General features: G+C 37.4%; 1 protein-coding gene across 1 annotated transcript in view; it reads right to left on the bottom strand.

Moving 5' to 3' along the window:
• Positions 1 to 21,138, bottom strand: part of MYOM1 (myomesin 1) — a 143,343-nt gene that overhangs the window by 89,716 nt on the left and 32,489 nt on the right. Inside the window, exons 4-8 of the mRNA XM_046671935.1 lie at positions 14,918 to 15,058; positions 10,348 to 10,723; positions 9,734 to 9,891; positions 1,799 to 1,891; positions 90 to 178 (exon numbers count right to left, since the gene is read on the bottom strand). Coding sequence (XP_046527891.1) covers positions 90 to 178; positions 1,799 to 1,891; positions 9,734 to 9,891; positions 10,348 to 10,723; positions 14,918 to 15,058 — 857 coding nt within the window. The remainder of the gene's footprint in view (positions 1 to 89; positions 179 to 1,798; positions 1,892 to 9,733; positions 9,892 to 10,347; positions 10,724 to 14,917; positions 15,059 to 21,138) is intronic.

Raw genomic sequence — 21,138 nt, 5'->3', positions numbered from 1 at the left:
TGCATGTGAACTGCATCATGGTTTATTTTTTAACAATGAGAAGAATTTTAAAAAAATGCATTTGAATGAAACAAGTCCAGCAAACCTACTCTTTACCACAACCGAAGCATATGCTGAAAACTCTCCTTTAGCATTCATTGCCGAGGCCCGGTACTGAGCGGTGTCTTCAAAGTCACATCTGAAAGAATGAATGGAAATGAGTGGCTATCAAAGTGGCACACTTTGTAACTGCTAGCTGTTCCATCAAGGATCTCTTCACTAACACAGCGCTCTGCAGATCACTGGCTAACAAATGGCTCTTGGAACTTGATGAAACTACCAGCTGTCTCTGATCTAGTGTGCCATGGGATTTTATATAGTCCGAGAAATCTACTGCAGTTTCATGCCCCAGCACAGATTGGGAGGAGAACATCTATTGTCCATTGTGACCTTAGCCTGCGTTGATTTTAAATGCCAAAAAAAGTCAACAAAATGCTAAGCACATAAATTACAGTGTGAACAGCGCCATGATAAACTGGTCTTAAGTAGCACTGGGAGCAGCAAATGTCTGGTCTTCTACCTTTGTAGCAGTAACCACCAGGAGCACCCCGGAGGCACAGCTTCCTGCTGGCCTCCCTTAGAGTGAGTCTGGGGGCAACAGGGAGACAGAGAGAGAAAGAAACAGCCTCTCCTTAGAGACTCCCACAGCCTCCCTGAGCCACAGACCAGACCCAGGTCATCTAATATATGGTTCTGTGTTCTAGCCTCAAAGTACAAATAAGTTATTTATCCCTCAGTTCCACTAGTGTTCAGGCCACATTGGGAGTTTCAGCCCACAGCACAACACAAGACGTGCCATTTGGAAGTTCCTCTGAATTATAATACAGAAATTGGGATTTCTTTAATAGCGGAGTTAGGGAGAGAACGATCACCATGGCTGCCTCAGTAGAACCTCCGACTGGCAGAATTGATGTGACTTTAGGTGGGGGTCAGTGCTTAATGAATGTCACAGGGTCTCAAAGTTCTGCTTGTAGTTCAACATCACTTGTGTCAACTGCTCTGATCTGAGAAGAAGGCTATAAATCTCTTGAGGTCAGAATGATGTAAATTTTACTTTAACATCTCAGCAAGTCATGGTTTTATGTGAACTGAAAATGGTGGAAGCTTGTTTAACTTTTTCATACAGACTTCAAAAACATATGAGGAAACATGATAAACTTTTGAGGACTTGGGAATTTTGTTGTGGGTTCTGCCTTCAAATTTTTCTTTAAAAACATTCCCATGTTCGTCCCTGCCTCCAGCTACAGGTTGATGGGGTGGGTACATAGTTTCCCACAGTTCCTGGTGAGCTGAAGGAAAGAACAATTTCTCCTAGTCTAGTCTATTTCAGCGCCACCCACCCCAATCTCCATGGCTATTATTGATTAAAGGCAAAAGAGTATGACAATGATGTTGATTTGGAGCTTTGAAAGGATAACTGAATATAAATGCCTATTTATGTAACTTATTTTCTCACTAATGTCTAAGAAAAACTCTTGAGTATATAAAAGGATAAACAAAAAGATACAAACTAATTTTTTCTCATCATCTTTGACTAAATCCAAACATAAGATCACTTTGGGAGGTAACATGGGCTTGGTAAGAATGAGCCATGCATATCACTCTTAGGTTGCACCAAGAGAAGCAAGGAAAGGGAATGTTCCCCTCTGTGCTCCTGCTGCAGTGAGAAGAAGCAGGCAGAGCAGTTGTTAACTGGAGCAGTGAGAAGGCTCCCTGAGCGATTGCTGGGCAACACACATGGACCCTGATGTCGTCTTACGCGTTAATCTCCAGAGTGTGCATTCCATATCGACTTTCAATAACATACTTTCCAGGGTTTGCATGGACGTTTATTGGCACCTGGTTTTTATACCTGTGAGACAATGGAAATTAGGTGAAATAGGCTGAAGTGTGAAATAGCTTCATAATTAAAAGCACACACATGGACACAATTTTTGTTCTTGAAGGAACACCTGTAAACACAGCATTGAGGTCAGCAGCAGCATCTATTCAACAAATGCAAATCTACAGTAGATTAAATAAAATGCACTATAAATACAACAAAACTTCTTGATGAACATCCTTTCCTCTCCTCCATCATAAAAATTACATTTAAGAAGTTGATCATTCAGTTGAATCTTGCATACGTAATCTTGAGTGAAAAGAGCCAGACACAAAAGAATACATAGTATAATGACCGCTTTTACATAAAGTACAAAACCAGAAAAGACCAATTAATGCTGCTAGAAGTCAGGAGAGTGATTTCCTGGGGGCTGGGGGCACATGAAGCAGGAATCTTGGGTGCTGATAATGTTTGGTTTCTTGATTCGGGTGCTGGTTACATGAATGTATGCAATCTACAAAAATCCATTAAAGTTCTACATTTATACATGTGTATATATATAATATGCACTTTTGTGTGTATATGTTATACTTTAATAAAAGATCTTTAAAAAAAGAAAAACTTGACCAATTGTTGATATAACAGAGAGGAAGGCTTTGTGTTGGGGGTTTTATTGTTGGCTGTCTGTGTAGGATGAAAGCAAACATTCTTCCTACGAACATTCCTGCATGTTGTTAAAAACAATGTCATTGTATTGAAAGCTCATTATATTTAAGTCTTTTATTCTGTCATAAGGAAGCATGGCTCTCGACTTGGAAGAACATAAAATACCAATCACAAAAGAAAACTTCTGACAAATAAAAGCTGGCAGATTCCCTTTTTCTGACTGTCCCATCCCTGGTGAAGCCTCTCAGCCCTCAGAGGGTGGGGTTACATGGAGGGGCCCCTCCTGAGACACTGTCTCCCTAGTCCGGAAGTGGTACCACCTCCTCCTATTCTCAATAGCCAGTGGCTATGGTGCCAGACCAGGCTTTTTTGCTTAAGCCATTGTCTGCCCAAAAGAGGAGCTGGATTTCACTTGTTTCCCTTTCAGACATCCCACCTTACGTGCACAGACAATGTAAATAACAATACTAACCACAACTGACACAGAACACTTACTATGAGCCAGGCAAGGTTCTGATTTCTTTATGTATCGATTATTAAATTCAATACCCCAACAACCACATGAGGTAGCACTAATTTCTTTTTTTTTGGTGAGGAAGATTTGCCTTGAGCTAACCTTTGTGCCACTCTTCCTCTACTTTGTATGTGGGATGCCTGCAAAGTATGGCTGATGCATGGAGTAGGTCTGTACCCAGGATCCGAACCCGTGAATCTGGGCTGCCAAAGTGGAGTGCACAGAACTTGAACCACTCGACCACAGGTAGGCCCCAAGGTAGTACTATTTTTAACATCATTTTCCAGATGAAGAAACCAACACCTGGAGAAGTTAAGTAACTTGTCCCAGCTCACACAGCTAGATTAGCAGAGCTGGGATTTGAACCCAGGCAGTCTGGCTCCTGACAACATGTGATGCTTCCATTTTCCAACTGTTTTCTATTTAACTGCATTTCATGTCTCCACACTTCTGGAAATGGTTATAAGGAGGTTTGGGAGCAGGGAAAGTGGTGGAAAGAAAGAGAAAGAAAGGGGATAATCTTCAGTCAGTTCCTTCCTCTCCCTAATTCACACACTCACACACAGGCATGTGCACACACACACACACACACGCCCCATGTCCCTGAACATACATTCATTTTCTAAACCTTTTAAAATGTATCAGTCTCCTTCTCCACCTAGCAAAATCCCAACTCATCCTTCAAGGTTCAGATCAAATGCAACTTCCTCAATAAAATCCTCCCTGAAATCCCACACAATATTAATTGTTCCTGCCTCTCCATATCAGTGTTACTTGGTTCAGGTTGCAAGATATAGCATTTATCAAATTATGGTTGGAGATGTGTCTCTTCTACTAAGCTGTCGGTGGCTTGATGATAGGGATTGTGTCTGATGCATATTTACTTCTATTCCCATTCTCAAGGAAGTATGAGTCATAGGCACACATTAGGCACTCAGTGTTTGTTAAATTGGATTGAACAGAATTATCACATGACACAATAGATTAATTGTAGCTTCATAATTTTTGGCCAAAGGAACAGAGTTCTGACAAACACATACTTCATGATATGGATAATTTAAAATAAGTGCATACAAAGAAAGTAAGTTGAGGCTGTTTGCGTCTCCGTTCCCTCAGATGTGAAATGAGAAGGCTGGACCGGCTTAAGAACCACAGCTGCGCAGCAGGTGGGGCTTCTACCCCGCCCATCGAAGCCGCTGCTAGCTGTTTCCTGCCAGCCCAGGAGCAGCCTCAGACAGCCAGCTCATCACAGGGCTCCAGGCAGACAGGACTATTTGATCAGAGATGGCTGTACAAAGAAACATCCTGGCCGCTCCTAATTTTGAACATTTCTTGTTTTGATGAATGACAGGGTAGAACATGTTAATCAGCATGTTCTTGTGAATGAATTGGTTTAGGTAATTTCATACTTGACTCAGAAGCTCCCTCTTGCTCAGGTTTTTCATGTGCTGGGGTGTTTTAAGCAGTTCCTTTTAGCATAAGCAGAGAAGTATCATACCAAAGGCTGTGGCATGTGCTACTTGACCAAACAACCGAGTGACAGTCGATTTGACTTCTGACCAAAAATGTTCATATCTCCATAAAGTTTGAGTTAAAAGAGTATTTTGCAGCTCCCAAGGCTGCTTCACCTTCCTCGTTCTACCCAATTTAGCACCTTAATGCCTTTCCCCCAGCTAAATACCCACGACTTTTCTAATTACCACCTGACACATGAAATCAGTTTAAAATACACACACACACATGACACAGAACACGTTGAGGAGCTTCTAGTCTTTCCTGTGGAACTGCGGATCTCAGTGTAAGAAACGCCCGTTTTAAAGCAGCAGACAAGGATTAAGTTAGAAAGCGAGTCAATTCTATTCTCCAGGGAATTCTCCTAGGCATTCAGCTCTGGAGTAGCTTGAGATTGGCTGTCTTTAGTATTAGGGAAGAAATGAATGATTTTTTGGCCTGCTCTGTATATGCTTCACGGCTTGTTATTTCTGGAAAGTGAAATTCCAAACTGGCCAGTCATCAACCAATTTTGGAGAGTAATCCACACCCTGGGATTATTTGTCAAAAGGTTTCTGAAATTCTTGTGAATATTCAGATGTATACCATTTTCCTTATCATTTTCGTGTAGAGTCTATGAACTGTTAGTTTATGAGTTTCCATTACACTATTAGGATTTCTAGAATAACACTCTTTGTTTATGTGTATAAAACACACACAATTCCACCAAACAAATGTTTGTTTGGCTATTGGGCTGACTTTGATAACAAGGGGTTACAGTGAAAGCTCTTTGGCAGTGTAAATCATGGTCAAGCAAAAAGGCTTCACTCTAATTTTTTTCTATCAACAAATAACACGTCAAAATGATCTTTAATATGTGAAATCCCATCCCAAGTGTGATTGCTGCTTAGACTCCAACCTTATGTTTTGAATACGTAGCTATTACTCACTTTCAAAACCAATTAGCTGAGAGAGATTTATCCAATTAGGATAGATTTTGGACATAAATAAACAAGAAAAATCTAAAATAAACCCCCAAATCCTTCTGTTGGGAAGTAATTATAAATTATAAATAATTTTTAATTGTTTTAAATGTAGATTTTTTCCTAAGATAATATGGTAGTAACTGCTAAATTTAAATACATTGTAAATAACGCTAATCTTGTAAAAAAATTCAGTACATAATTCTATTATGAAATTTATAAATTCTCATAATTTGCAAAACTAGGATAAGACTTCTCCAAATCTCTAGACTCTTCCTAAGATATATTTCTCATACTATTTTACTCCCAGGTTTTGAATTATTATCATGCCTGAAGACAAATTTCTTTAAGTGTCTATATGACAATGACTTTAGCGGCAATGTGAAGAATTCCAAACATGTATTTTAAGCGACTCATTTGAGGATCTAGCCCAGTACCCACATATAGATCTGAAAACACGGGTGTTGAGTGAGTGAGTGAATGACACTACTCACTAACACCAACACATTGCTCCACTGAGTTTGTGTGAATCTCCCCACAGATTACAATCCAGAGTTCCATTGACAAAAGTGATCTAGAGTTTGGGCTGGAAATCCAATTAAATATGGCTCTTAAAAAAAAAGTGTAAAATTAACTCAGTGCTTTTCTATTTCAAAGAGAATTTCTCTCCTCTATTTGGTATAATTTTAAAAATTTGACTAGGCAATACATTTATATGGTCCAAGAACCAGAAAGCATAAAGGGTATATAGGAAACAGTCCTTCATCAGATTTGTCTGCTTTCTACCCAGCTCCTCCCCACAGTTAACTGCTCTCCTTAGATTCTTACACATCCTTTGAGAGTTTCTTTATGCAAGTAAAACAAATGCAATATTTTTCCTCTCCCTTTAAACCCATATTATTGGTTTATTGTTATACAAGTTATTATTATACAAGTTAATATATAAATATAGCCTATTAAGTAAAACAGCTTTGGTTTTTTTCACCACATATATATTTTTCCTTCTATGTTGACAAAGCTCTCCCCCAGGATGGCCAGCTATACCGTGGTGGTGCAGCATCATCCTCTGCAATGAACTTTTCTACTGGACCCAACACCCAAGCAGGCTTCTTTCTACTCACAAAGTGAGCTGGGAATAAGACGGCACTCCTAAGCATCTCTGCACCTGGCCATGATGAGTGATGTGTACTCCTGCCATTTAGCACTCCCCGGGTAACCTCTAGATTCCATTTAGATAGATCTAGTCAGTACGTGGGATTGGCCAAAGAGCAGCTGTTGTGTGTTCATGTCATTTATTAGACCTCAGGGACTTCCATGACCTAAGGATGACTAGTGGAAACTTGGAATCAAACCCTCTATGGAAAGGGCTGTAAGGGAGCCAGCCCCCAGGCACCCATGCCTAAGGACCTAACTGCTGGTAGGGGAGGCAGCGTGACTGCACAAATCATCATCACAAACTTATTCCTATAATTTACCACCTTCTATTCAGGAAGGTCATTCCCAATTATTTCTTTGATACTTGTACTCAGTGTCAGGCCCAGGAAGATGCAGTTGGGTACCAAAAAGGCATAAATGCCAGCAAAGTAATCACCAGCAACCTTGGTTCTTGCTTGGGTTGTGGGTTCACTGTTCATTGATGGGGAGGGGCTTACTGAAGATTGCGTACTCTGTACCAGCATTGCAAAGTGAATCAGAGCTTCATTTAATGGTTATTTTTAAAAAGCCACCATACCCAGGAAGGTATACTAATCCCACAAGATACTAAAATCCACCTAGAGGTGGATTTACCTTGAAGCCAACGAAGCTGTAGTTTCCGGGTCTCTCACCAGCATGGGTCCCTGCAAGGCTCCATGTCTCACTTATACTACCAACTTTAAATTCGTTTTTGTAAAGAGTGCCCCCAATTGTATAAACTTAATGCCCCCACAAAACCTAGATCTGACCTTGTTTATGGCCATAGCCAATTTTCAGTTATCTGCTAGCTGATTGCCCAAATTTCAGCTTTATCCAGGGGCAAATCTTGCTCTCTGAAGTACAATTAACTATTTTCTTAGTTGTCCACCGGTTCTTTTGTTTTAATATTTACTTTTCACTTGACTTGCAAGGCAACAGGACTTTCTGTGAAATGCTCTGACTTGTCCCTCCTGGGAGAATTTTTCATAAAGAATAGAGTTGCCTTCTCTAAGCACTAAAGGGGGTGCAGGAACTGGAGAAGGCTTTTTCCAGTAAATGAACAGCCTCCCAATTGTTTCTGAGACCAATCTTGTCTCTGTGTTTAAAATGAGACTCTAGGACATAAAATTCATATGTAAATGAAATAAATATTTCAAAGGCTGATGTGAAAGACTTGGATGGGGGAGGTCAATCGTACTACTTCTAAGCTCCATTAGTGAGGATAACCGAAAATTAACAGTATTTCTATTTTTCAATTTAACTGGAATTCTCAGGGTCAACAGTTTGGTGATCTCATATTTTTCTGGGGAAGTTTTATCTTTTTTGTTTGTTTTTAAATCACTCCTTCTCTAGGCCAAGAAAATACAATGTAAGGAGTTTAATCTCCGACAGAGTTGGACCTCTGCCTTTGCGGACTCACATTACTCTGGCTTAATAATACCATCAATGATACATGGCCGGGTTTGTATTCTAGTTGCTGTGTATTTCGTAGGATAAATAAATGCTTAAGAAATTAATATTTATCTCCCAGAGATTACTTTGTGTTCTTTTGAAAGTCATCTTTAACTCTAATTTTTAAAAAGCGGGAAAACAGAGGGGACAATGTGTAATAAAAATATCTACTTGATTAAAGACTCCGATTACTCATTCAGTAACAGTATATTTTAACTCATGAAAGAAGAAGAATTTTTTGCTGAACAAATAACATTTTTTGAAGCTGAAAATTTGTTAGTCTTTATGCATTTCTATAGGAAAGTTTGGATTTTTTTTGAGGTGGGAAGTAATCAGTTTTTCAAGAAGACATGTCCCTTTAATAGGCCAAATTGTGCAACTCTATAGTCACAGAGAAAGGTGAGGCAAAGATGGATTGACTCCTAACTTACTATAGTTTACTTTTATACTTTAAGGCTTATAAATTGATTTTTAAAACTTTATTTTCATTAAAATATGTTTCTACATTTCTCATCTTTGTTCACTATAAATTATTAGCCTGATAATATAGCTGGCTATGGTTTTAATTCTTTGGTTTTCAAACTCAACAACCCTGAAGAGCCTTTATAAATGAAAAATTGTAAGTAAATCCAATATTATCACAGGCAGATTGATATAGTAGGTGAAGTTTTTAAAAAACTCATCACCTGCTCCTTAAGAATAACCTTAGACAGGTAACTGGGTTTATCTTGTCAGCCACCTCCATTAGTGCTAGCCAGGTGTCTGACCAACATTAGAAAGAATAGAAAAGAAAGGAGAAGGAGGCAGGCACTCTGCAGGTGGCAATGCAATTCCATGTACGGTCTATACTGCGACAGAGGGTGCATTTACCACCACTCCTGAGGATTAGAAAACAGCATGCAAAATACCTGGGTCAGAGAATAAAACTGAAAATGTCTTCTTAAATCGGTTCAATTGTTTTCATACCTCTGCTCTCTGTGGCAGACATTCATGACATTTGACGGGAAAGTTCTGAATTTAGGGATCACAATGATTGACAATTGCAATAGAATATATATGGAAGGAGAAAGGGGGTGCTCATTTTTTACGGAAAGAAAGTTTCTTAAGTTCCCATATTGAGTAACGTCTCCTGTCCAATTCCCTCTTTTGTTTGGCTTAGAAAGCACATTGAGACCTTAGCTCTCGTGAGTATAGATGGAGCCCTCTGGGTTTGAATTATTTTTTTAAAAGGCAGTATTGCTTCAAAATGATATCTATATTGTAATGGGAATGAATATTAATTTAATTTTTATGATCCATAGCAGTTATAGACATATTTTGTTTGTATATAAATATGTTGACTAAATTTTCACATTTTATATAAGAGAAAGACACATTTGTACAATAGGATTGTAAAGTATCATAATGCACGTGAGACTGTTCTTTCTTCCCATACATAAAATATTCATCCCAGCTTCCTTTCTTCACTATTCAAAAAACCTATACAAAATTGTAAATACTTTCACTGCTTTTTGCATATGCTAAATTTTTCACTAGAGGTAAATTAACTTTGTGTAATCAATTCTCTAAGTAGTTTTCATGAAGATAACATACCATGTGACACGAGGTTCTGGCCAGCCGGATACAGAGCAGTGTAATATTACATTTTCTTTCTCCCAAACAGTGTGGGAACGAGGTTTAATAACAAAGTCAGGAGCATGAAGAAGATTATCTTCATTTAACTTTTTATGAAATGCCTCTGTTTCTTCTAACTGAAAAAAATACATTATCAAAATATTATGAAATCAAAGTAACCTGTGCTACTAAAATAACAAGTAGAAACCAAAGTTATCATTTTTCCATTTGAAGTCTTACTTTTGTATTTAGATCAATGCATTCCTCTGGCCTCTTTTTAAAACAGACACATGATTTAATTTTTAACATTCTAAGCCTGGACAACATATTTTACTTCCCTAAAGTGAATTTCTTAAGGTTCTTCAGAATTTTAATTTCTGTAGAACCTAAAGTTTCACTGAGTTTAAAACTATTGTTTGTCTTTCTTCGTCCTATATATTCTGATGTCTTTCTCCTTCTTTTTGTTAGTTTTGTTCCTCCACAAGACCACATTTTCTTCATTTGAAACAAATCAGTCTATATCTGCACACATACATACAACTTGTTATACGCATTTCCACATTTGTAAGTTATGTTAAATTGTCTTTTCTTACTGTTTTTCTTAGCGACAGCTGTTCTGCCTTTTCTCGAATTGCAACCTTCCTTGACTTCTTCTCCAAAACCTCCTCCTGGTGGAGAGTGGACGTGGATTGTTTGGAGACTGTGGCCTGTTTGGAGACTGTGGCCTGTTTGGATGCTGTGGCCTGTTTGGATGCTGTGGCCTGTTTGGAGACTGTGGCCTGTTTGGATGCTGTGGCCTGTTTGGAGACTGTGGCTTGTTTGGATGCTGTGGCCTGTTTGGAGACTGTGGCCTGTTTGGATGCTATGATGCCTTCTTCACTAGCAAGAAGATTCCTCTGGGCTATATAAGCAGCAGCTTCTTTAATTCTTTCTTCTTCCGTGTCTGTAATTCCACTGACATGCTTTTGGCTAAAATATAATAACAGCAAAATATGGATATGGTGGATGGCAGTGATAAGATTGCCTAATTTTACTAAGTTCAAATTATCAGACTTCAGACATTATATACTGTGCCCAAAGAAAACCTGACATAGAAAAACCTGGTAAATCAGGAGCTAACTCTCCTCTAATGGAAGTGCTCATCACCTTAACAAATAATGACAACAACAATAATAAGATCTATTATGGCCCTGGTGGTTACCAAGTGTTTTTTACATACGTTTTCTCATTTTATCCCCACAACAACCCTATGAAGTAAACTGTACATTTCTATTTTAGATATATGGTAACAAGGCCCAGAGAAATTAGATAACTTGCCCAAAGTCGATTCCTTGGTTTCCTTAGTGTGTTTAAATATGATTGAGTCTATAATAAAAGATTAAGTTATGGCTTTCCTTCCAGAAAAGATGATATTGTAAACTGAAATATAGTTTATTTGCCTGTGATCCTGATATGTGACTATGTGGTTGATCTGGATTCTATTACTCAGCTGATGTAATGCATTGCCCAGAGCTATTGCATATATATAAGTTTCAAATTTGCATGAGATCCTTACGCTTACTGAGTTTCTTTCCAAGATAATAAAGGTTATGTGTGTGTGTAGATAGATAGATAGATCTTCCTCAACTTACAATGGGGTTATATTCTGATAAATCCCTCGCAAGTTGACAATGTCATAAGTCAAAAATGCATTTAATACACCTTACCTACTGAACAACATAGCATAGCCTCGCCTCCTTAAATGTGCTCAGAACACTTACCTTAGCCTACAGTTGGGCAAAATCATCTAACACAAAGCCTATTTTATAATAAAGTGTTGAATATCTCATGTAATTTCTGGAATATTGTACTGAAAGTGAAAAACAGAATGGTTGTGTGCATACAGAATGGTTGTGTTTAGGTTGTTCATCCTCACGACCGTGTGACTGACTGGGAACAGCTGCTTGCTGATGCTGCCCAGCATCATGAGAGAGAATCCTACTGCACATTGCTAGCCCAGGAAAAGATCAAAACTCAAAATTCGACGTATGGTTTCTACCAACTGCGTATTGCTCTCACACCATTGTAAAGTCAAAAAATCCTAAGTTGAACCATCATAAGTTGGGCACTATCTGTACACATATTTAATATGACAATCTTCATTTGTGCTTGCGCACAGCTCTGATGAGAAGAAATGATCAACTGGCAATTGAAGTGGTGAAATTTATAAAGATGACATATTTTTATTTGTAATTGATGATTATGGCAAGTGAGTGGTAACATCCAAAAGTGCCATGCCTAATGTAGTAGCTTATGATAGAATTTGTGCTGTGATTTATTAGTGCTGTCAAAAACTTTTGGATTATTTTTAACTTCCTTCAATATCTTTGTTGTCAACTCCATTAAATGTTTCAGTGGGGGATTATGTTGATTATATTGAAGATTCTCTTGAAATTGAGTCTCCTCAGACCTCTTAAGGCAGAACTGTATATTTGCTTTTCTTATAAAAATAATTACTTTAAAATTTAAGCAAACACTGACATTGTGTTTGCAAGTTCCTGGCCCCTGAATCCATGTAGTTTGCTGAGGAATAAGACTCAACATTTGCCCAAGTTTGGAATTTCTCATGGAATATTACTAAAACATCTGGTAGACAAGATTAGTCCACTTTGTTTCTTACTAAACCATGTGAATACATTTTAATTTCTTTTTCCTTCTCTCTCTCTCTCCAAATATTAATAAGGTAGTTTCTACTAAGGAAATAAGTAATATGTTCACTATAATTCGGGGGAAAGAAGAAAGATGGAAGATATTTTTAGCTTAGTGTCCTGACATAATTTTTTTTTTGAGTGAGATAGGAAATGAATGAATTAATAAGTGAATACAAAACAAACCATCATGAGAATCTCCTTGGAATTCTCTACAGAGGTTAATATACAATAGAGAGATTTGAAATGAACTTTGTAATATGATGCAATATATATAATAATGGATTACATTCAGTGGTAGTCTTGCCCCGAGTTGAGACAACTCTAAGAGAACTTTAAGTTTAAGCTCACATTACCTCCAAGAGTGAACATGTTGACACAGCTCTAGGGGGCAGAATGGAGTCACAGTCTCCTCGCCTTTTCCATTTACAAATAAGCTAAACCTCAGAAAAACTGTAAGTATTTCACATGAGAACTCAAATTAATATAAAAAATATTTTTGACCTGGACAGCACAGACACTCTGCTTTAAGTGAATATAAGTGCATGTCAGTGATAACCAAGCTATAATCTGGGTACAAGAGCAAGAGTATGATGCTGACAGAAATGCACTACTATACATTTTAAATGAATTTAAAACCTCCCCAATACTCTGACTATCTCTGCTGATCTCAACTCAAAAACCAGTTGCTTACACAAAGTTAACTCAATTTATCAGAGTTTAAGAAGTAGAATTTTCAATCGCCATCCAGAAGAAATGGTATTTTCCAGAAATACGCTGTAATTGCAGAATGCATTGGTCAGTCCTGGGGGACTCTCAGCTCTTCCACTACCAGCCATGAAACTTTCAGCAAGTCACTGAGACTTGATTTCCTTGTCCAAAAATTGATATACTAATACCTCTCCAGGGCTGTATTGAGGATTTAGCAAGATAATTTATATAAAACACCAAGTTTGATTCCCAGTAAACAATAGGTATTCAACACAGGTTCATTTCTTTCCCATCCTCTTCTTAGATTGTTAGCACTGCTAACACCATTATGAATTTATTTTCAACACAGTAATAGAACAGAGAAGATGGCTCTCTATAAAAAATAAAGGAGAACCAGAAATAAAACCTAGAAGATAAATTTTTATTCACATTTTCTTTTATCACAGTTTAATTTGTAAATTATCATTTCTTGAGACTGGCCTCAAGGAGACAAAATGGTTTGGTGGGGAAGGGAGAAGACATTGAAAGTGAGAAGCTTCATTTCGTACTCACACAGGTGGAGAGACATGCCATACAGGTTAATGTTAATTGATGTGGTTTTTAAATGATTTTTAAAAAACAGAGTGGGAAAAAAGTTGAAAATAAAATATTTCACTCTTCTAGCCTAGCCATCTCCTATAAGGAATATGAAAGTATATTAAACTAACTGAAGAGGTTAAGTCTGAGCAGGCATATTAGCAATACAAGCACGCTTCAATGGAAAATTCACTTTAAAAAAAATCAGAGATATCAAACAAAAAGCTAAATACAGAATATTATTTATCCCCTTACCTTCCTAATTGGGTTCAGAGCAATTATGACATTAGCCTCTGAAACAATTCCAAAAGGAACTGTTAAAGAAGAATGGGAAGAAACACACAAGGGAAACAGAAGTAGGTCTCCAAAAATGACAGCCACCTTATTGCCTACTGAGTTTCCTGACAGCATTTGCCCTGAGAGGATGACCTCATTTTGCGTATCACCTTAGCTCTGTGACTAATTCTCCATTCAAAGGAAAGTAAACAGGAAAGGCTCAGAAAGTTCCCGTTAAACTTTAACATGGTGTCTCAGACAATTTTCCTTACAAGATTTCTTTGGATATTATTACAGTTCAAAAAAAAGTTTATATTATAAACACAGAAATTTGGCATTACATAGTCTTATGATTTAGTGATTATTTTGTTTGAAGTTTACCTCAAAATAAACAGTAATCTATTTTACATTCAACAAATAAAAGCCAGGCATTCAAATTATGATGTAATTCTTTTACTTACTCTGTTATCCAAGATTTTTTTCTCTCTAATGAGTAATAATTAAAACCACCTTGGTAACTAGGATAATTTCCATCTAACCTAAACATACCATCTGACTTTTTTTTTTAGTATACCCAACAATTTATAGTTTTGAACCTTTCTTTCTGCTCTATTTACAGTGATTATATAGTGTCTAACCACTAGCATCCAATGCTCTACTTCCAATTTCAACAAGTTACATAATTAGAATTAAGTTCCTAATCGTTCTCTTTTGTCATGTAGCCATCCTATGTGATGGCAAAGAGTTTTACAATGAACACATCTCCTTCAGACAAGAGTTGCAAGGTTCCTCAGACTTTTCTCAACCAATACACAGTAAATGCTCAGTAATTGTTAGCCGCTATTATTATTATCTGACAACATTTATTTTCTACTTTCTAATAATCAAAGCCAGGAAGAAAATGCATACGCACCGTCCTGAGAAAATGGGCACCATATAGTCACTTGGCAGATTTTCCTTCTCTTCCCCAGAGAGAAGGCTCTTCCTGGCTCTCTTTGTTTGGGGGCTCAACCCAGATGAATAGTCTTCTAACATCAGACTGGAATCTGTAAGTCTGAAACAAAATGCCTAATATTAGACAATAACCAAAAAATGCACTTAAAAGATTCAAAATGCTTATAAAAAGAAGTTTTAACTTGGGGGAGGTTTCATAGAATCCCAGATCTCTAATGTTATAATTATCTTTTATCTTTAGAACTAAAGTGGAATGAGAAAGACTTCAAATAATGCACTCTGTACAGAGACAAAAGAAAAATAGGTGCACAGTAGTTTCATGGCTTTATCCTCCTTAAAGTCTCAAGGGAACAGAGCAGGGCTTTTGTAACAGTTCCAAATATCCTTTGCTGTTAAGTTAACCTTGGAAATTTAGGTAGTCTATATAAATGGTTTGGATACATTGTGCATCCAAATCCTTTCCCAGGCTTGATAAAAATGCAAAATTTTCTGAATAAGGAGCCCAGGAAATTCTGATGCAGGCATTGCAGGTTCAATTTTGAGGGCTTTATGTAGTATAGACAGACTCATCCATTTGCAGGAACACTGGACTCATCAAACAATAGAGTTAATATATTTTACGTGAACACACAGTGTCGAGTAACTCAGAAAATTACAGGGGTGTGATAAAGAACCCTTTGATCAGTTCTGTTGTGCACAAAAATCCACCCATGCACACTGGTGCAAATGTGCACTTGGAGATAGTTTCTAATAAACCAAAAAATGTATTAGCAGGCGGAAAACATGAGAGCGCAGATTGCCCCTAGAGAAAAAGAATCGATGAAACTAAAAGTACAGTCTTAATCTACACAGTTCTTGAATAAATAAAATCCATTTTCATTCAAACATATACAATTTGGCACAAATTTCAGGAGTTCACGGACTCCCTAAAGTTAATCCATGAACTCAGGTTAAAAGCCCCTTGTCTACATGGTAATGAAAGATGTTCACAATAAGGAGTTGTATAGGAACTCTCCGTCCTATCCTTCTAAATTTCCTGTAGATTTGAAACGATTCCAAAATAAAAAGTTAATATTAAAAAGACCCCTGGTCTAGAGAAAATTTGAAGAGAAAGCGAAGTGTGTGAGTGGTGCGGCATGGGAAAAGCAAGCTGCCCAGTTGAAAAAGAAAAACCTTTCAAACCACTCAAACCAATTCCCAGTCTTTAAAAAGCATTTGTAGGGGCTGGCCCCGTGGCCGAGTGGTTAAGTTCGCGCGCTCCACTGCAGGCGGCCCAGTGTTTCCTTGGTTCGAATCCTGGGCGCGGACATGGCACTGCTCATCAAACCACGCTGAGGCGGCGTCCCACCTGCCACAACTAGAAGAACCCACAACGAAGAATATACAACTATGTACTGGAGGGGCTTTGGGGAGAAAAAGGAAAAAAAAAGAAAGCATTTGTAAAAGCAAAGGAAATTACCTAAATCAAAAGCAGAAGACAAGCCAAACACATACATAGCACAAAATGGATACATAATAGTGCAAGTACCCCTATCCTCTGCCAAACAGGTAGCACAGAACTGTAAGGGTTTCTAGGAAATTCAGGGGGTGCAGCAGCTCTGGGCCTGGTGGAGAAGGGCGGGCTACTGCCTTTAACCCTGCTACTGGAGTGGTAGCGTGGAAATGCCAAAATTCTTCCTCCTCCACTAATTACCCCTTCCCCCAGGGTGAATATCTAACTCTTATTCTATGATCAGCATTAAAACCAAAGGTTAGAACCTTGAATTCCAGCTTGTGGATTGGTTACCAATTGGAAGCCTTAGTGAAATTTGTTCCTGGCTGACTGTTCCAGGCAGCAGCAAAACGACCGCATCCTATACCGCCAGCAGGTTCTAAAGTACAGGCTGTGCTTATGCGGGTCTAAGTTTAAAGTGCTATTTTCCTTCACCTCTTTATTCCATTACTATACAAAATAAAATTAATTAACAAGTTTGAGTTTCCTTTTTTCTAGTTATAGAACATTTTTGCATTTTCTAATTTCTCTCGTTTTTCTGTTTTTGCTCTTTTCCCTTTACTCTCATTCTAGTTTCTACAGTCATATTCTCATGAGCTCATCTTTTCAATGTTATTTACATCAAAACAGCTACGATCTGTCATTCTTTTTGTTGTGGTGTTGTTCTTTTTCTATTATTTTCCCTTTAAGATAAATCTTTAAAAGATGCATTTATTACATAGTCTGTGCCAGAATGTGATTATTCCATTCTCACAGATAAATCACAGCAGCTGGTTTTTTGTTTTCTGTTTTTTTGTGAGGAAGATCGGCCCTGAGCTAACATCTGTGCCAATCTTCCTCTACTTCATGTGGGATGCCGCCACAGTATGGCTTGGTGAGCAGTGCTACGTCTGCACCGGAATCTGCACCAAAGAAGCCCGGGCTGTGGAAGCAGAATGTGTAAACTCAACCACTATCCACCAGGCCAGCCCCTACAGCAGCTGGTTTTCAATAGTTGAACTTTGTGGTAAAGATTCATGGCATTATCACCAGTTTCCATTTCATATTTCATTTGGAACAACAAACTTCATAAAAAGCATTATGATGTTATGTATTATATAGCATTACTTAGAAAATCCAAATTATTTAGAAAAAACAAATCTTTATTATGCTCTTTAAAGATTCTTCAAGCTCTTGAATTCTAATAAAAATGAGGATGAGAAGGATTAGATGCTAAAATACTATGCCAGCAGACTATTTTATAATGCTAACTCATTTACTGAAGATAGAAAACAAAACTAAATCAAAGAAACACAAAATTTTAAGGAATTGACTATGTGATAATCACTGTAACTAATTATTTGAAGAAAACCTATCATTTTATTATTATTATTATTATTATTTTGTTATAATCTATGAACACTGAATTCTAACATCTTACTCTTTTAAATTTTAAAGTTGAGTAATCTTTTTAGAGGAGTTAACTAGAATATGTAAAATTTAAATTTCTTTGAACTTAAATGAAAGAACTAATTCAGGGCTTGCTAGCCTCTTGGGCTTTTAGTTGTATCTAAATGTTGAAAATAATCCTCTGTCTTATAACTCAGTTTCTGAGTAGATACTAAACTTGATATGTATGGATCTGGGTGAGCCTTTTAATTATTAAAACATTTAATGTTTTTCATGTACTCAGCTTAAATCTTGAAAATTCTTGAATTTCAACTTATGAAAGCAATAAAATTAAGCAATAGGTAAGGATTGATTTGTGTGTGCCAGTGTGCACCATGTGCCTGTAAATGTGTCTAGGTACCTCTTTTTGTACTCTGCTATTAATTGTGTCATGTCCTCTGTTAATATGTCTAAAGTCAGCAGAATTTAAAAAAATATTGTGGTGCATATGAAATCATCACATCTGTGACCAGCAGCACCATAGAGAAGGGATGCAGCCAAGGTACAGAATGCACTCTGGAAACATTCCAGGAACAAAGAAACAGGCTTACAGCTGCATCCAATTCAAATACTGAACAAAATCAACAAAAGATAACCTTCTGCTCTTACAACTTCGTAACTATTCTTGACAGGAAAAGAAAGAACAAAACCACTTACAGAATCCCAGAGCTGGGAGAGATCTCAGGGATATTTACGCCAGGTTTCTTATTTTATAGATGTAGCAGACCTGGAGCATCTTTGTAACTTGCCCATGTTCTCACAGCAAGTTGATGGGTCGACTAGGACTAGCACCCATCTAGGTTAGTGTTCTTTCTACTATACTAGTGGTCTCCAACTTTTGTGACTGAGTATTCTTGTTCCAAAAATACTGGGGGCATGCCACCTATATATATTTGTTTATTTATAAGTTCTTTGCATATACTGTTGTATAAATATTCTTAATTTATGAAACAGTCAATCAATAAGAAAATCTTAAAGACCAAATTTGATGTTTTAAAAAAATAGAAGTGCTAATATTTCTTCTTACACCTCCATGGTTTGCTTTCATGGACTCCCCACTGTAGACACCATTACACCATGTCACTCTGCTCATAACGACTCTGAAGCTGCCATTCCTGGATTTATTCACATAAATCAAGGTTATGAAATCATCACAGTCCAGTCGAAAATAAAGCATAAAAAAATTCATTACACTTTGCATAAAGTAATATGTGTGTTCCTTAAAGTTATGTTTACAATCACCATATAATTTTGGGAAATTGTCCTAGGTTCCCCAGGATAAGTAACTTCGTTCATGCTAATGTTAACTATGGATCTGCTTAATGGTTGTACTACTTTCCAAAAATATTCTGACAACCTATCAACATGTTTCAGAAAACTGATGGGCTGTGAGCATTGTCATTTGCTGACACTGCTCCCAAACTCAGCATCACCCATCCCTATATGCTCATGTTATACTGCGTTATTGGTTTCTCCCTCTCTCTTTCCTACTGCCTATGAGCCCTGTAGGAGAGGGACGGTCTCAGTTATCTTTGTATCTTCAGCACTGTGTCTAGTGTCTGACACTGTTCAATAAATTTTTATTGAATGAAGTGACATCAAGATTCATCCTCTTATAATTATACCCAAACTTGGTGATTCTCAACACTAGCTTCACATCAGAATCAGCTGAGGAGCTATTAAAAATAACCAGTGCAGAGGTGGGACTTTCAGGATGGTGGAGTGAGTAGTTTATCAGTTCCTCTTTCAAAAAGCAATGATAAAACTGAATACAACTGTCAAAACCAACCCATTTTTAGGCCTCTGAAAATCAACCAAAGTGCTACACTACACTGAGAAGTAGTTATTTATAAAAAGCTACTGAACTTCAGGTATAAACAGTGGGAGTTTGTGTGACACTCCTGCCAATCTGCTCCCATCCTTCTCCCCCAGCTTGGTTCATAAGGTAGTTCTACTAAAGTTGGGTATGGTATGAAAACCAGAGTGTCTGCTGCCAGAGGGTGCTGACTTTGTTTGGAGCAGAGCGTGATAAAACTCCACATCCAGCAGCATTGTGGGAAACAGTAGCAATCTAAGTGGCAAACAAACAACGGAAGACAGCAGCTCAGTTAGCCTGAGGTTGTAATCGTGGTTGGTGCAAGCAGCAAACTGGCAAATTAGCCAGAAATCTAACAGAAGATCTGAGAAACAAGACCACCAGAGGGGGGCCTTCATAAACTCTTCACACGTTTGTATAGGAAAAACCAGAGAGGACCCAAATTATCCACTCATCATTGGCTGACTGTAAGCCTGTGTACATGAGCAGAGAAGAGGCAAGAGTCTAGAGGCAAGAAATGCCCAAATGCACATACTTAAAAAATTACCTGAACTTTAAAACATATTCCCTGACACACACACAGAGCCAGAAACTGGAAGCTTTACTGGGTTGAGATGTTTGAGCACAATGTCTGATCATTCATTGACTGACCACAAATCTATGCAAACATAATGTGATCCCTATGAATTCAGGTTTAAAAATGAGAACAATAATTAAAAAAAAAACTCAGCAGAGACATCAGCAGTCACATTGTACTAGGTAGACTGATTCTATAAATATGTTCAGGCAAAAACAAAACATAGCAACAACACACTTGGGAAAAAAATTCAGAATCCAGAATTGCTACAATATATTACCTAACATATCCCATTTTCCACAACACAAAAATTATGAGACATGCCAAGATATAGGAAAGCTATGACCCATACCAACAGAAAAAAGCAGTAAATAAAAATTGTCTCTAGGTAGGCTCTGATTTTCGATTTAGCAGACAAAGACTTTAAAGTAGCAATTATAAATATGTTCAAAGACCAATAAAGGAAACTATGCTTAAAGATTTAAAGTAAAGTATGCCTCAAAAAAAGAAAATGTCAACAAAGAGACAGAAATTATAAAATAGGATCAAATGGATATTCTGGAGTTTAAGAGTACAATAACTCAAATGAAAATTTATTAAATGGACTCAGCAAAAGATTTTAGATAGAAAAAGAAAGAATCAGTGAATTTGAAGATAGAAATAGTTTAATGTAAACATAAGAGAGATAAAAGAATAAAGAAAAATTAAAAGAGCCTCAGAGATTTGTGGAACAAAATCAAACATACCAGTATATGAATAACAGCAGTGCCAATAATAAGGGAGAGAGAGAAAGGGCAGGAAAATATATTTTGAAGAAATAATGGCCTAAAACTCTCCCAAAATTGATGGATCCATGATGCTCAACAA

Source organism: Equus quagga, chromosome 9 (assembly GCF_021613505.1).
Source record: "Equus quagga isolate Etosha38 chromosome 9, UCLA_HA_Equagga_1.0, whole genome shotgun sequence".
Classification (NCBI taxonomy): domain Eukaryota; kingdom Metazoa; phylum Chordata; class Mammalia; order Perissodactyla; family Equidae; genus Equus; species Equus quagga.
Note: the sequence above shows the minus strand (reverse complement) of the source record. Positions and strands in the feature narration are given on the sequence as shown.